Source organism: Mastomys coucha, unplaced genomic scaffold (genome assembly GCF_008632895.1).
Source record: "Mastomys coucha isolate ucsf_1 unplaced genomic scaffold, UCSF_Mcou_1 pScaffold22, whole genome shotgun sequence".
Lineage (NCBI taxonomy): Eukaryota > Metazoa > Chordata > Mammalia > Rodentia > Muridae > Mastomys > Mastomys coucha.
Genome location: NW_022196905.1, coordinates 139,650,538 through 139,667,661, shown reverse-complemented (window position 1 = coordinate 139,667,661; position 17,124 = coordinate 139,650,538). Strand labels below are relative to the sequence as shown.

The 17,124-nt window shown below is 40.4% G+C and overlaps 1 protein-coding gene across 3 annotated transcripts in view; it reads right to left on the bottom strand.

Moving 5' to 3' along the window:
• Positions 1–22: 22 nt before the first annotated feature.
• Znf655 (zinc finger protein 655) overlaps positions 23–17,124 on the bottom strand; it is a 24,817-nt gene continuing 7,715 nt past the window's right edge. For 2 of the 3 annotated variants that reach the window (XM_031338728.1, XM_031338729.1), the window contains exons 3-4: positions 12,243–12,347; positions 8,107–11,803 (exon numbers count right to left, since the gene is read on the bottom strand). In XM_031338728.1, coding sequence (XP_031194588.1) covers positions 10,419–11,803; positions 12,243–12,347 — 1,490 coding nt within the window. In that variant the 3' untranslated portion in view covers positions 8,107–10,418. Of the gene's footprint in view, positions 628–8,106; positions 11,804–12,242; positions 12,348–17,124 lie in introns of those variants that run through there. The other variant, XR_004109679.1, reaches the window with a different exon arrangement.

The following is a 17,124-nucleotide window of genomic DNA, read 5'->3' as shown; positions in this document are numbered from 1 at the left end:
AAAAAAAAAAAAAAAAAAGAAAAAAGAAAAATCTCTTAACAAAACTTGAGGCAGGATATGGCTCCACTCTAAGGAAAACAATTTTTTCCTCACCCAAGTATCAGCTCACATTCAGAATCTCCCAGGAAAACATCCTGATTGGCCCAGTTAGGGTCACAAACTCATTCCACTCTGGCTAAGGAGATTAGCAGTGACACAAGTGGATGATGTGAGCAACACTCTCATGGCCAGGTAGCTAGATTCACCCAAGAAGCCAGCAATGCAAACTGTCAATCCGGGGCAGAATAAGGTCTGTTCTTTTTTATTTACCTGTCTGTGGGGGGATGCATGCTCAGGGAGTCTTTACACTCATGCAGGCATCTTCCTTGGTAATCATCATTGTTATTTGAGACAGAATGCCTCTCATCACGTAGACCAGTTTGGCCTCAAACTCATAGGGTCTGCTTTCAGTGTACTGGGATTAAAGGCACAGCAAGGGCTTTAATCACTGGGCAATCTATCTGAGCTCTGCTCTAATTTTTAAAATAGTTTTTGTTGTTGTTCTTCGAGACAGGGTTTCTCTGTATAGCCCTGGCTGTCCTGGAACTCACTCTGTAGACCAGGCTGGCCTCGAACTCAGAAATCCACCTGCCTCTGCCTCCCAAGTGCTGGAATCAAAGGTGTGCGCCACCACCGCCCATCTAAAATAGTTTTTAAAAGCACTTGAGACCAGGTATGGTAGCAATGCTAAAATGCAAGCACTTGGAAGGTCAAGGCAGGAGGATCAAGAGTTCAACGCCATCCTAGGCCACACAGTGAGTGCATATCTCAAAACAAACAAAAATATTAAAAGAAAATAGATTATCCCTCCAAGATACCTAAAATAAATACATTTTCATTAGTTAGTCTTAATTCTGTGTATATTTATATGTCTACCTGTGGAACGAGGGCATTAGTTACCCTGGAGCTGGAATTGTAAGGTGTCTGATATGGGTTCTGAGAACTGAAACTGGGTCTTGTATAAGAGCAGTCATGGGGCTGGAGAGATGGCTCAGTGGTTAAGAGCACTGACTGCTCTTCTGAAGGTCCTGAGTTCAAATCCCAGCACCCACATGGTGGCTCACAACCACCCATAACAAATCTAACACCCTCTTCTGGAGTGTCTGAAGACAGTTACAATGTACTTACATATAATAAATAAATAAACCTTTAAAAAAAAAAAAGAGCAGTCATCAGTCTTAACTAAGCCATCTCTTCAAGTTCCTTAGAATAACTGTAATGACACTATGCCCAAAACAAGTACTTTCAGAAACTTTGTTTCTCCTTCTTTATTTAAATGTATAATGTATCATCTATTCATAGAGATGGTTTTTTTTTAAATTATGCCTTTATGAGGCCAGGCGGTGGTAGCACACGTCTTTAATCCCAGCACTTGGAAGGCAGAGGCAGGCGGATTTCTGAGTTCGAGGCTAGCCTGGTCTACAGAGTAAGTTCCAGGACAGCCAGGGCTATACAGAGAAACCCTGTCTTGAAAAACCAAAAAAGAAAAAAAAAAATTTACAATTAAGTATTTTAAAATGCAGGAGGCTTAAAAATAATTTTAATTGGGCTGTGGAGATGGCTCAGCAGTTAAGAGCACTGGCTTCTCTTCCAGAGGTCCTGAGTTCAATTCCCAGCAACCACATAGTGGCTCACAAACATCTGTAATGGTGTGTCTCATATCTATAAAATAAATTTTTTAAAAATATATAATAATTTTAATTATATGTCACATTGTTCAAGTGTCTCAGATTAGGATAAGATTTTGGTTAGTTGGGTTTAAAGTATAGCCTTTTTTGGTATCAAATCTTAAAAATTAACTAAGAAACAAATTGGCGTGCTGGTACATGCCTTTAATCCCAGCATTCAGAAAGCAGAGGCTGATCTCGGTGTTCAAGACCAGCATGGTCCAAAAAAATAAAAAAAAGAGTTGCTTTCCATTTTTATCCCTTACTTAAACATGAAATAAATATTTGTCTTTAGAAAAGTGTGACAACAAATTTTATGTGTTATCCTCACTGGATTAAGTGTTATATAGTCAGCACACTGTCTTTTCTGAATGTGTTTGTGAAGGTGTTTGTAGTAGAAGAAAGCATTTAAACCCATCAACTATCTAAAGATCTGCTTTCATAAATACCAGAGGTATAGCAGTTCACTGAAGGTCACTAGAACCTGAACTGTTCTGAACTGTGTGGCTGGGGAGTGTGGATTAAGTCTTCAGTACCTGTCTGGAAGAACAAAGATAAGCCAGCTAGGTCAGCTTCTCCACTTTACTCTGGCAAAGCTCCCCACTCTGGAGAAGGGCTCTGGTGACATTGCTCAGGTGGTTCGCCATGCGCTGGGAAGACACTGATCCAAAGCAGAGATCTATAAAAATAAATCTTAAAAACAGCTCAAGAACTGGGTATGGCTGTGCACACTTAACAAACCCAGGAATAAGGAGGCTGAGGCAGAAAGTTCAGGAGTTACAAAGCAAATTCCAGGCACAGTGACCCTGTCTCAAGTTTAAAACACACACACTCACACACTAATGGGTATGCAGTTATTTTAGAAAAGGGTGTAAAAGTGAGGGAAGCTCCCAACCCTCAAGGAAGCTGTCAAAAGTTTTCTCAGAAAAGAAAATAACTTTGATTACTCCCAGAGGGATACAACCAAACTGAACCAGACACCTTCGACCAAGAGACAGGAACGCAGACCACAGACCCACCCCCAGAAGTCCTCCCACCAGGCGAGCACTGCCCAGACACAGCACTCACAGGTTCATCATACCCAGCTCCTGACAGACAATGCTCAGCCTACAACACTGTCCAGACCGGGAGCCCTGGCATGGGACAATATCCACCTGCACTTCCAAGTCCCATCTAGGTGCCTTGGAGGTCTACTTCAATGATGGGCTTTCAAGGTGCCAGACCCAGAATGGAATGCTTTGTGTGTCCATGGTCTTCATCCATGAGCTTCTATATCCACCATCTTTGCTTCACTGGATCTGGAGTCTGGTTTGCAATCAGCTTCCTCTTTGTCATGGCCCCAAGTAAGCCCTATTCCCTAGTCCCATAATCATCTACCTTGGCAATCAAAAGGCCAAGCTATCCATGCTGGCTGGACTCCATCCAGCTGTTCTTTACCCAGCCCCTCCCGGACCTACCTGAAGAAAGATTTCCAGCTGCTATCAGTGAGTGAAACAGGATGAAAAATCTTAGAGCAGGCCAGAAATCCTACGTCTTAAGTGATGAAGCAGGGGAGAAAGGAGAAGGGAAGGTGAATTCTCCATATTTATCATGCAGAAACGACAGATGCGAGCTGTTGGGCTCTGAAGCTAACCTGTCACTAATCCTCACGTGCCTTTTATTATCTTACATGCCTACCGAAAAGAAGCACACAAACACATGCGTTGAACTGTGCACCTCAAATTAAAGCCCAGGCATATAACTAGCCCCATGAAGGCCAGAGGGGGCTAGATAATATGAGCAAAAGAGGCAACCTATATTCTACAACTCATGTTGACAATTTACAAACGTGGGTGAAATAGAAATCTGAGATCATTCTTTCCAAAGTCAATACTGAATGGAAAACATCAGCAAATTAAATAGCAGTGCTTGGGGTTTATGTATGTGTATTTTGTTTTTGTCCACTTTAAAAATCTATTTTAGTCTCAGATTAATCACTGACTTATATTTGAAGGGAGGATACAGATGTTACAAGACAGATGCCAGTTTGATTATAGGAGACAGTACCTACTATTCTTTAGACAGGTCTCTGGAACCAGGATCTCTATAGCCTAGACCAATGGTTTTCAACCTTCCTAATGACCCTTTAATACCTCATGTTGTAGTGACCCCCACCATAAAATTTTGTTGCTATTTCAGAACTGTTATTTTCCTACTGTTATGAATTGTGATGTAAGTATCTGATATGCAGGATTATCTGATGAGACCCTCAAAGTGGTCAAATCCCATAGGTTGAGAAACACTACCCTAGACAAGTTTCACACAGCTAAATGTATTAACTTCTATGAATGAATTGGTTTTCATACCTGTGTTTGTATTAACTTGGGGGGGTCTTAATTTTATGTTTTTACTTATATGTGATGGAGAACACTCGTTGAGGCTGAAAGATACCTTTCCAGGGCTGGTTTTTTTTCCTTCCACTTTTCTGTGGGTTCTGGGGTTACAGGTCAGGTCATTAGCCTCTTACAGCAAGCATCTTTACACTGAATTATCCTGATGGTCTAATTTTGGAGGGTTTAAAATATACTGTGTGGGTACTGATGTGCATCGGGGTGGCCCACAGAATGCATCAAATCCCCAGACCTGGAGTTAACCTGCAGTTTTGAGTCACTAGACATGGGTGCTGGGATTTATACTCAGTTCTTGCCGTGTGTGTTGAACGCTTTTAATCTCAGCACTTGAGAGGCAGAGGCATGCAGTCGAGGCCTCCCTGATGTACATTCTGAGTGTCAGGACAGTCAGAACTAAGTGAGACCCTACCTCAGAAAAACAAAACCAACAAAAAGATTTAATATTTTAGGGGCTGGAGAGATGGCTCAGTAGGTAAGAGACTGCTCTTCCAAAGGTCCTGAGTTCAAATCCAAGCAACCACATGGTAGCTCACAAACACCAGTAATGAGATCTGATACCCTCTTCTGGTATGTCTGAAGACAGCTACAGTGTACTTATTTATAATAAATCAACCTTTGGGACAGACTAATCAGGGACTGAGCAAGTGGGGTCGACCAGAGCGAACAGGGTTGACCAAAGTGAACAGAGATCCTAAAATGTCAATTCCCAACAACCAGATGAAGGCTCACAACTATCTGTACAACTACAGTGTGTACTCATATACATAAATCTTTTTTAAAAAAGATTTAATTTTCATTTTATGTGTATGATGTATTGCCTATATGGATCACATGTGTGCCATGACCATGGAAGTCGACTCCCATGAACCTAGGTCCTCCAGGAAAGAAGAAAGTGCTCTTAATCACTAAGCCCATTCCAAGCCCCATTTTTAAAAACGTAAAATCTAAATTTCTACTTGAGTGTGCCTGAGCATGGCAGTAATGTGGAGGTTAAAGGGTGACATGTAGAAGTCAGATCTCTCCTTCCACCATGTGAAGTCCAGTGATGAAACTGGGATCATCAGGCTTGGCAGCAATCATCCTTACTTACTGAGCCATTCCACTGGCCTCAGAAACTAACTTTTTGAGCACTTGCTATGTAGCTGGTACCTTTTACATTTACCTTTCACTATGCCTTTATTGTATAGCAAGTTATATAAAATCTCAAGTGACACTGAGTTGAGCAAAGCTCAAGTATGTCTTCTTCAAGGCACTACATTAATCATCCAGTCCTCTTAAATCCAAGGATTAATTTGATTAGATCAATTTGCTATGTTGACTAGTACTAGATGAATGGATGCAGCTACATCTTTAGATGTGGCAATGTCATACTTTGCTAAAGTGACAAACTAGGACCTCCTTTTAACTACCATAAACCTAGGTGGGGATGGAAATGTAGCTTAGTAGTATATACAGCATTACCTAATGAAGCTTGGATTTAATGCCATATGGAGACTCACAGTGCTCAGCTGCTTACATCCATTTTCCTAGGGTAAGGACTTTTCCCCTCTATAGATTCCCTTTACTCAGCACTTTCAAATGCCATACTCTTGCCACTTTCTGGTTAGATCTGAGGCTGCTTCATGTGAATTTATGCCTACTACTGCAAACTTATCTATATTATGGAAGGTCATAGGCCCAAGAACCTAGTATTGCTTACAAAATGGTCATGTTGTCAAAACATCGGATGTGTAAAATTTTCAAGGAATAAAAAAAGGTATTTAAAAAATAAATGTATTCAATTCCCAGCACCACCCACATGGCAACATCCTCTTCTGCCCTTCATAAGCATTGCACGCACATGACGCACAGCCATCAAGCAAGCAAAACACTTAACACATACACAAAGAAGTCTGCCTTTAATCCCAACACTCAGGAGACAAGAAGGGTAAGCATATCAAAGTTCCAGGCCAGCCAGGACAGTATAGTGAGACCTTGTCTTTAAAAAAAACAAAACTATTTTCAGTGTGGTGGTTTAAAAGAGAATGGCCCCATACGACTCACATATTTGAATGTTTGTTTGCCTGTTTATAGACAATTTAGAGAAGGCTGCTATGAGGCCTTGTTGGCAGTATCTCACTGAGGGAGGGAGGTGGGCTTTAAGGCTTCAAAAGCTTATTCTCGGATAGCTCAATTCCTGTTTCCTGCCTGTAGATCAGGATATAAGCTCTGAGCTACTTGTCTGGTCTTACCTGCAGCCATGCTCCCCACCATGATGACCAAGGACTTATCCTCTGAAACTGTAAGCAAGCCTCCAGTTAAACATTCCTTCTCTAAATGAGAACACTAATAAAGACTCATTCGTAAGTGACGGACATTCTACCTCTAACACTCTTCCAGAACGCCCTAGGTTTTAAGTCTTTCTTTCATGTGCCCAGGAATCAAGCTTGCTTCTTCCTTTTACTTATTTTGCTTCAGGTCAAGAGTTCTATGTCCATTGGCTAGTTTGGCTAACAAAACAAGCTAAAAACAAATTTAGAATGCTGAAAAATGAACAGGGAAACTAAAGATGGGGCAGGGATGTCTGGGCAGTAAATAGAAAATCTGAGAGTTTGACCTGTTAATCCATTGTGTCCAAGTTATCCTAAGTCCACCAATTACCTTAATTTTTTTTAAAAAAAATCATGCAAGGCAGTGGTGGCATACGCCACCACTCCCAGCACTTGGGAGGCAGAGGCAAGCGGATTTCTGAGTTCGAGGCCAGCCTGGTCTCCAAAGTGAGTTCCAGGACAGCCAGGGCTACACAGAGAAACCCTGTCTTGGGAGGTAGGGGGGCGTGCAGACAAAAAAACACAAAACAAAACAAAAAAAAATTACCTAAGATATAAGACAGTGTTTTCTGCTGGGTGGTGCTGACACATGCCTTTAGCCTCAGCACTTAGGAGGCAGGTGAACTACAGACTGGGATATACAGAGAAATCCTGTCTTTAAAAAAAAACAAGCCGGGCGGTGGTGGCGCACGCCTTTGATCCCAGCACTTGGGAGGCAGAGGCAGGCGGATTTCTGAGTTCGAGGCCAGCCTGGTCTACAGAGTGAGTTCCAGGACAGCCAGAGCAACACAGAGAAACCAAAAAAAAAAAACCCAAACCAACTCTGACATCAGCTCTGGAAGCCAGTAGGCTTAGCTGGAGCTAACAACACTAATACCATAGGAAGAGTTTCAATAAAACCCTGCAACATGGAAATCAGCCATATCAGACCCTGAGACACTAACTTGTTGTGAAACCCTAAGATCTTTTTGCCTTTTTGTACAGCTCAGATCTCTTGCAGAACTGTGGTGAAAACCAAACTTGAATGTGTGCATAAGTGTGCATGCAAGCAAATGAAAACAAATGAATTAACTGTCCAGCTAATTTCTTGTTTCCCTTTCCTAAGACCAAAGGCTTAATACAAAGTCATACTGTAATTACATCAACTAAATATCTACTTGAACTGACAAGTTACTTCAAAAACTATTTGACATTTTTTTAAATTAGTTTACCTACCAAAACATTCTTAGAGCTCTACTGAAACCACAAATTATTTGATTTCATTTTATGTACTGAAGAATCCCAACTGAACCAACATTCAATCCTGGGGCTAGAGAGCTAGCTCAGCAATTATGAACACTGTCTGCTCTTGCAGAGAACAGGAGTGATTCTAGAACCCACATGGTGCTCAAATTTGTTTATAACTCCAGTTTTCAAGGCACCTGATGTCCTCTTCTAGCTTCTATGGACTCCAGGCACACAAGTTATGTATATACATATGCAAGCAAAACATTCATAAACATTTAAAATAAATAAATCTAAAATACAAAACTATTCAATCCTAACTGGCTGCAGAGGTCTATGGAAAAGCAAGCTAGGCATCAATAGAGATCGAACCACTCTTCTGAGTATCACAGAGGAGGTAGGTGCAGGCACAGTGAGGAATTCCAAGGTGCTCAGTGCTTCTGCCTGGGGCCTACAGATTTGGTTCAAAACAAAGAGTCTAAGAGCGCCGAACACACCTTTATTCAAGTAGAAGTACAAAAGCACGTTCCTAACCCAAATGCATACATGTGATTTTTACAGATTCTGCTACTTAGGGATGAATCAATTCCTCTGCCTCAGTCACTAGAAGTGACTATTGGTCTCTATAAGTAAGAGTATACATGTTTGACAGGGACAAAAACACATGCATTTTTCATTTGCTTTAACATTTAGATCAATTTGATATATGTTGATTTTTCTTGCCCTGATGAGACACTATGCTTGCTGATGGCAAAGAAGTAAAATACAGTGGTAGGACTATCCTAGAGGTTAGCCACAAGATTTACAGAGTGAGCAGCATATTTTATATAATGGTTGAGGATCCCTAGTGAACATTACAACATCTGAACTATGAAAGCCTCAACTGCTTGATTGACAACTAGAATTTTAAAAACACTTCTTATTCACAAGTTGTTATGAATTTTAAGATGAAAAAAAATGCTTTGACATCATGTAAAGAATCATGAACTCTATGTAGTATAGGGCAATAACCCTGAACTCAACACCTGTGATCACTTCTATAAATCAAAATAGCTATGACCCTTTATATGGCCTGCAGATTCTATTAAAATACAAAAATAAAATCCAGGCACAGGAGCGCATGCCTATAATCCCAGCTACTTGGGAGGCAGGAATTTGTGTGAACCCAGGAATTCAAGGCCAGCCTGGGCAACAAAGACTGCATCCCAACACAAGTATGGCAATGCACAAATAATTATGCACAAAGATCTATGCTTCAAAATACTACCCTGGCTTGATGAAGGGAGTGGAGGGAGGAACAGATAAAGAAGCAATCCTAATGACTAAGGTTTTACCAGGAACGGACCTGCCACTCTCTTGAAATACTGTCTAGATACATCACTAACAGCAACATCTTTATTGGAAGGCTGTAGTTCCTTATTCTGATTTGTGTGTTCTTTGTTTCCCTATCAAAAGCAGACCTGAGCATTTTGTTAGCCTTCAATATAGGCATATAAAAGAATTCTAAACATACACATACATGCAAAGTAGGCACTGAATGAATGTAGCTAGGCCAACTTAGGAGTCTTACTGGCTCCCTGATGTCCTTGTCATCTCATTAGAGGGCTATGGATGCAAACAAGGCAGCTAAAAATTTGGACATCACTTACAAGTGTTTGGGTGCCTGCCACAAACTCAGGAAGACTGAATCCTCCAAACTTATGGATAGCTGATGTGGAAGTAACTCTTTATCAGCTGGTGAAAAGCTAACACCAGAACACCATTTAAGGATGCCTAAGAGAATGCAGAAATCAACAGGAAGCCAAGGGTGTGGCTACAGAAACAACACCATGTAGGGTCCTCAGAAAAGAATAGGCCTGAGTCTCCTCTGGAGAGCACTCAGGCCAAGAACAGAGAAGGTTCACTGAGCTACTCTCCAGAAGCTATGTCAACAATGGTACATTAACAGCATCCTAGGTAAACTGTGAATAAGAATCAATTCCAAAGAAGAAAAATATTTTAATATGTATAGGCCAAATTAAAATAAATTCACTCAAATGAGTTCTATAAATAAAATACTCATACCTACTTAGAATACTTATTAAAGGATACTGTGAGAAAATGACTTCATTCACCAATTATCTTCTGGATTCAGTTATTCTGCAGTGAAAAGACTGAGACTAAATAGGAATAATTACACAGAGAAGTAACCATTTTCTAATACTTTGATACTGGATAAGGCCTGGAAATACAGTGGTTAAATTTCACCATTTGCATTATATCAGTCTCATCTGGTACAGATGTTTTGATCTTAGCATTTGCATCACATCCAGACTCACACCTGGTACATGCCACATTTACTATACCCAAATGATTTCTTGGGTATAGACTGTTCATGGATATAGCTTCCTTCTTCGGTGTGATCAAGCACTGGGGTATGACTTGAGTTTCCTCACATACACACCTATATCTTCACAGGCTTTATGCATGGCACAAATTTGACACTGAACCAACAAGGTAGTTGACTGATGGCTTTTTCACATTTGACAGTGGAATTTTACTCCAGTACAAATTCCCCAACTGTGACTAAGGTATGAAAATAATCTGAAGAATGTAGCATATTCTATATATTCTAGCACTGATTTATAGGAGCCAATGAAGAATTTAACGCCAAAAAAAAAATTCCTAATATTCATCACATTCAGCGGGTTTCTCTCTGGTATCAATTCTCTGATGCTGACCAAGGGATAAGCTATGACTGAAGACATTATAACATTCAGTACATATGTGACTTTCAATGGTCTCAGTTCTCACATATTGAATGAGGCCTGAACTTGACTAAATGTCTCCCCAAGTTCACTGCATTCATAAGGTTTCTCTTTGGTATGGACTCTTTCATGTTGGATAAGGTGTGCTCTCTGACTGAAGTTCTCTTCCCATGCATCACAATCAAAGACTCTCTCTCTAATGGGAACTTCTTGTTGCAGAGTAAGATCAGAACTGTGACTGAAACTTTCCTCATAATTGTTGTATTCGTATGATTTCTCTTTCCTGTGCATTTTGTGATGCTGAATAAGGCATGAGGTTTGGCTGAAAGCTTTCCCACACTCATTACATTCATGCAGTTTCTCTCCTGTGTGAATTCTTTGATGCTGAATAAGATGGGAATTCAATCTAAAGTCTTTCCCACATTCATTACACGAGTAGGGCTTTTCTCGGAAACGAATTCCTTGCTGTTTAACATAGGCCAGCCCACATTCATCATACTCATAGGACTTCTCTTGATGATGTAGTCTCTGATGTTCAACTAAGTATGAGGTGTGGCAGAAGTCACTGCCACACACGGTACATTTACAGGCTGTGTCCTTATGTGTTCTCTGATGCTGAGTAAGATGCACACTTCGGCTGAAGACTCTTTCACAGGTCCCACACTTGTAAGACTTGGCTTTGGCATGAACCTTCTTATGTTGAAGCATATCTGAGCTCTGGCTACAAGACTTATCAGGTGCATCACAGGATTTATCAGATGCTTCACATTTGTAGGATTTCTCTCTAGTGTGTATTCTTTTATGTCGACTAAGACTTGAGCTCTGACTGAAAGATTTATCACATTCCTTACATTTGTAGGGTTTCTCTCTTGTGTGAATTCTCTGATGTCTAGTAAGAGCTGAGGACTGATGGAAGGTTTTCCCACACGTATCACATTTATAGGATCTGTCAGTGGTAGGCATGCTCTCCCATTTATTAAGGTGAGACATATCCATTAAGCTTTCCTTATAGTCAGTACTCTGAAAATTCTCTGTTAGACTTATGGGTTCTTGTTCGCCAACAGCTGGGTTCTGATTGAAGTTCATGTCATATTTACTGTCATCAGTGGTCTGTATTCTAAGAACTCTTTGATCTGTATCAAGTGTGGAGTCTAGACTGAAGCTTTTTTCAGGTTCAGCGTTCTTCTCACTGCTGAAAGTTTTCTTGCTGATTGTTATTTGTCTAAACTCTCTCTCCAGAAAGAGAAATTTTCTTAGAATCTCCTGGAGTCTTTCTAATCTGTCCTCAGACTTATAAACCTCTCTGTTTTCAGGAACTTGAGCAATATCTTGTTTGAATTTTCCTACTCTCACTTTGTATGAATGTACTTCTTCTGAAATTTTCCGCTTAGGAATCAACAGCTTGTTTTCTTCTCTGGTCTCTCCATCTAATACAATATACAAATAGAAAATGCAAATGTAATCTATATCCTGTGCTTAAGAAAAATAAATAAAAACAAAAGGAAACTAAATAATGTAGTATCCTCAATGATAAGCAAATTCTATTTACTTCAAAACAAAAAAACAGCAAATGTAAAGGAACAGCAGGAGCAAGGTAGGATGAAAATGGATCAAGGGGCAATACAAACAGGCTATTTCAGCAAACAGACAACAGCCAGTAAGAGATTTCAAAGGAACAAACAAAAATGAGTTAAAAATGTGCTATAACTTGAATTGGAACCTAGCAAACTGTAGAGACAGGTAGGTGCTCTCTCCACTCCAGAGTGGCAGAGCTCTGTATGTGGAGTATGAGCTCAGCCAGAACTTGGCTTAACACCTGGTGATTACTTTTCCACTGATTCATCTGACAGACTCTGCCTTACTCACCTGAACAGTCATCTCTTATGACTTCTCTATTCTTAGTTTCCAGATCAAAGACTTGTAGATCTTGTTCCCGCTGAGAGAGTCCATCAGGCTTGGAAATTGGAAATCCTGCTCACAGAGAAGGAAATGGAATATGGCAATTTATCCCCAGATGCTACACTGCCCTCTTTTCTTTTTAGTAATGTAACCATTACTAAATATAACCAAACTTATACAGGGGGTAAGTTCTGAAAAGACACTTGTCAGAAAGACCTGGAGAATGAAGAGGATGATTAGGTCATATAAGGAGTTGAGATTTGTACTCTGGTAAAAGGTTTGCTAAGGGAAGAGTTTGTAACTTGGAAGCAGCATCTTTACAGTTCAGTGAACTCATGCATGGGTACCTGTCTTCAGAGAAGTCATCATTAGTACTATGGTGGCCAAGGGCACAGTGTTGGCATCAGACCTGGTCTACAAGTACCAAATGGCATTCAGAAAATGGAATGCAAGTCCCTGCTATATAGTAAGTTAAAGTATAGCAGCAAATCAGTGATTAAATGAATAAATTTAGCAACCCTGTAAGACAGACAATTTAATAAAGAATACCAAAAATGGATTATTTCTGGTTCTTCTTCAGCACAGTAAAGTAATGGCTGAAATAATTTACAATATAATTCTAATTAATATTAAAATTTTAAACCCCCAACATACTACCTCAAGGGATGGACAGATGGCTCAGTGATTAAAAGGACTTAACCGCTCTGGCAGGAGTTAAGTTTGGTTCCCAACATCCACATGGCAGCTCACATTAGCTATAACTTGAGCTCCAGGGAATCTGAAATCCTCTTCTGGCCTCCCTGGGCACTTGCACTAATGTGACATACACACACTCAGAAACATACATATAATTAAAGAGGACTGCCTGGTCTACACAGCAAATTCCAGGACAGCCAGGGCTACATAAAGAGACATTCTCCCAAAAACACAAAATTACTGAAGAGATGAAATGCTTATTTACTCTGATTTGATCACTGCATATATTTAAGTATTGAATTATCATAATTTTCCAGGAACCTTACAAATATTTTGACTTTCCTTAAAGAAAAATAGAACTGATCTGCTTCAATGAACATGGGAAAAAAAGGGTATACCACATCTTCACACCAGAATTAGCATACACTTTACTCAACAAGCATTTATGGGATACTTCTTATATGAAAAAAACGGTGGAAATAGAGAGCCCTAGCAAAAGGGCCAACCCATCTCAAACAATTGAAGAACCTCATATTCTAAATATAGAGACAGCTATAAACACTACTACCACATGCTATGGTGAAGGAAGGATAGTAAAAGTACATGTAAAACAAACTTCCTATTGCCAAGAGGACGACTTACATTTCCATCTGTGTGTAGGTGTGTGTGGGTGTGTGTCTTGAGAGTAGATATCACTTTGTAGACCATGCTGGCCAGAAATTCACTGTATAGCCCAGGTTTTTCTCAAATAGGACAAACCTGCCCTCAGGCTTGAGTAGCTCAACTTCTTTTAATACTAAAGCAACAGGGAGCCTACTTAGTAAACAGAATTTTGATGTTTTTTTATATGCACTGAGCACAGAAAGAGTCAAGTCACATGCAATGTTTGGCTTAAGTCCTTCATCCCCAAAACTCTATCTATACACTGCATGTCTAACTTATTATTTGTTCCCATTATCCTGGCATGTTACCACATAATGAATAATGTTTATAGACTCTTAAAAACAGCATAAAGGGGGCTGGGAAGATGGTTCAGCAGTTAAGAGCACTGACTGCTCTTCCAGAGGTCGTGAACTCAATTCCCAGCAACTACATGGTGGCTCACAACCATCTGTAATGAGATCCAATGCTCTCTTCTGGTGTGTCTGAAGACATCAGCAGCACACTCACATATATAAAAATAAATAAATCTGGCTGGGCGCTGGTGGTGCACGCCTTTAATCCCAGCACTTGGGAGGCAAAGGCAGGCGGATTTCTGAGTTCTAGGCCAGCCTGGTCTACGGAGTGAGGTCCAGGACAGCCAGGACTACACAGAGAAACCCTGTCTCAAAAAAATAAATAAATAAATAAATAAATCTTTAAAAAAATCAGTTGAATTGTCTGTCAAATGAGGAACTGATAACAATGAGGTACATATAAGCAATGCAGTTATTCAGCCATAAAGAAATGGAAGGAGCTAAAGAGAGATAGCTTGGCAGTTGAGAGAGCATACTGCATTTATAGAGGATCTGAGTTTGATTGCTAGCACCTATGTCATCTGTTTACAACTGCCTATAAATCCAGCTCCAGGTATTCAGATGACCTCTTGTGTATACACACACATACACACATCACACACACACACACACACACACACACACACACAAATTAAAATAAGTCTTTAAAAAAAAAACCGAAAAGCTGAAGAGATGGCTCAGAGGTTAAGAGCACTGGCTGCTCTTCTTGAGGTCCTGAGTTTAGTTCCCAGCAACTACATGGTGGCTCACAACCATCTGTAATGAGATCCAATGCCCTCTTCTGGTATGTCTGAAGAAAGTAACAATGTACTCACATACATAAAATAAATGTCTTTTTTTTTGGTGGGGCGGATGGGGAACATGGCAAGCAAGCAAAATAAGCTTGGGGGAGGGGAGCACGCATACACCTTCTTTAGTCCCAAGAAGGCAAGAGGCAGAGGCAGCCAGATTTCTGTGAATTCGAGGCCAATCTGGTCTACAGAACAAGTTCCAGGACAGCCAGGGCTACACAGAGAAACCCTGTCTTCAAAACCAAAAGCAAAACAATAAAGATTTGGGGGGGGGGGGTCTTGGGGCTTGTAGTGATGCATACTTTTAATCCCAACACTGGGGAGGCGGAGGAGGAGGAGTTCTGTGATTCTGAAGCCAGCTGGTGTACACAGAAAGTTCCTGGTTAGCCAGAACTATTTCGTTTTAGATAGAAAGATAGACAGACAGACAGACAGACAGACCATAGGGTAAATTCCCAGCTAGCCAGGGCTCTCTGGAAAAACAAAACAAATCAAGTTGGAAATTTCCATTACGCTGGCTAGCTTTCACACCAGAAGGTGCTATGCAGGATACTGGGGAGGAAAACATCAATGGCCTTATCCAACTGTGAACCCTTCAAGCTACAATAGTGTCATGACCTTTAAGGGATAAGTAAGCACTTCCTGATTGGATTTGAGGCCTAAAGGGAAGAATGCATGCCTGATACTGTAAACCTGGTCAAAAATACACAAGTGGAAAAATTATAGATAGGTCCTACATCTGTGTTTTGCTAAAAGGATACAGTGTCAAACTGACTCCTAAACAGACTTATACCAAAAAATTAGTGCTGCTTTCAGCTGTGGTAAGAGAAGGTTCTATATGCAGAGGCATATAGGGCAATGGTTAATGCATGCAACTGGTCAAAAAGTTGACAACAAGTTACTTTTGAGTGCTTAGCCCTAAAGAGAATATCTCTTATCACCCCTTCTATGACTCAAGGAACATTACAGAAAAGGTGGAGGGAGGGGCTGCGAAACAAAAGCCATCTCTTTCATGAGCTCACAGCAGCAGTGGTTGGTTACCTACAAGACTGGACACATCAACATTCCAATATGGATAGGGAAGGGAGTCAGCCTGGCTCAGTGATTGGGAGTGCTGGCTGCTCTTCCAGAGAACTGGGGTTCAATTCCCAGCACCTGGCGGCTCACAACCTTAACTCCAGTTCCAGGGGATCAGACATCCTCACAGATACGTGGAGGCAAAACACCAACGAACATTAAAAAAAAATTTTTTTTTAAATTGGTCTCAGGCATTATCACCACTAATAACGATCCTTAATAGCCAGATCCATGAGTCTTGTAGCCAGCACTTCTTTTGAACAGCATACTTAAAAATAGCTTATAGAGTGCTAATTTTACACCTATCAACATAACGGCTACCCAATTTTATAAAAAGGTTATTCAGGAACTAGAGAGATGGCTCAGATATTAAGAGTACTTGTTGCTCTTGGAGAAGACCCCAGTTTGACTCCTAGTACTCAAGGTGGTGCACAACTATCTATAACTCCAGTTCCAAAGTATTCAACACCCTCTTCTGATCTTCATGGGCACCAACCATGAATATAGTATACATACCTGCAAGCAAAACAGACATAAAATAAAATAATCTAAAAAATATTTTTTACGGGCATTGGGCTGGAAAATATGAACCTTGGAAGAATAGGTAAGATATGAACAGATGCATGAATGGCATTCACTGTTTCTGAATCCCAATTGAGGTTTAAGTAGTCAATCACCTTTTGGACACTGAACTTGGGATCTTTCGTGTCAGAACAAAGTACTGCTAAGCTTCATTAGAACAGCTGCCTCCACACATAAGGCTTGGGGTTTACATCCCTGACATGAAAAATTAATATTTACGGTGTAAAATGTGACATGAGATCAGTTTGTGGTGGTGCATGCCTTTAATCCCAGCACCTGGAAGGCAGAGGCAGGCAGATCTCTATGAATCTGAGGCCAGCCTGGTCTATAGAGTGAGTTCTAGGACAGCCAGAGCTACACAGAGAACCTATCTCAAGGGAAAAAAAAAGTCATGAGGTCCAGGCATGATGGTGGAGTATACCTGTTTTTCATTTGGTTTCTCTCTTTTTTTTTTTTCTTTCTTTCTTTTTTTTTGGAGACAAATTCTCACTATATAGCTCTGGCTAGCCTTAACCTCAGAAAGATATATCTACCCAAGTGCTAGGATTAATTCTGTGCATACCTGGCCCAGCCCATGCCTTTAATCCCAGCACTAGGAAGGAAGCCTGGTTGGTCTATACAGAGTTACAGAATGCCTGGCTTAAAAACAAACAAACAAACCCAAGATTTTTTTTTTTTTTTTTTTTT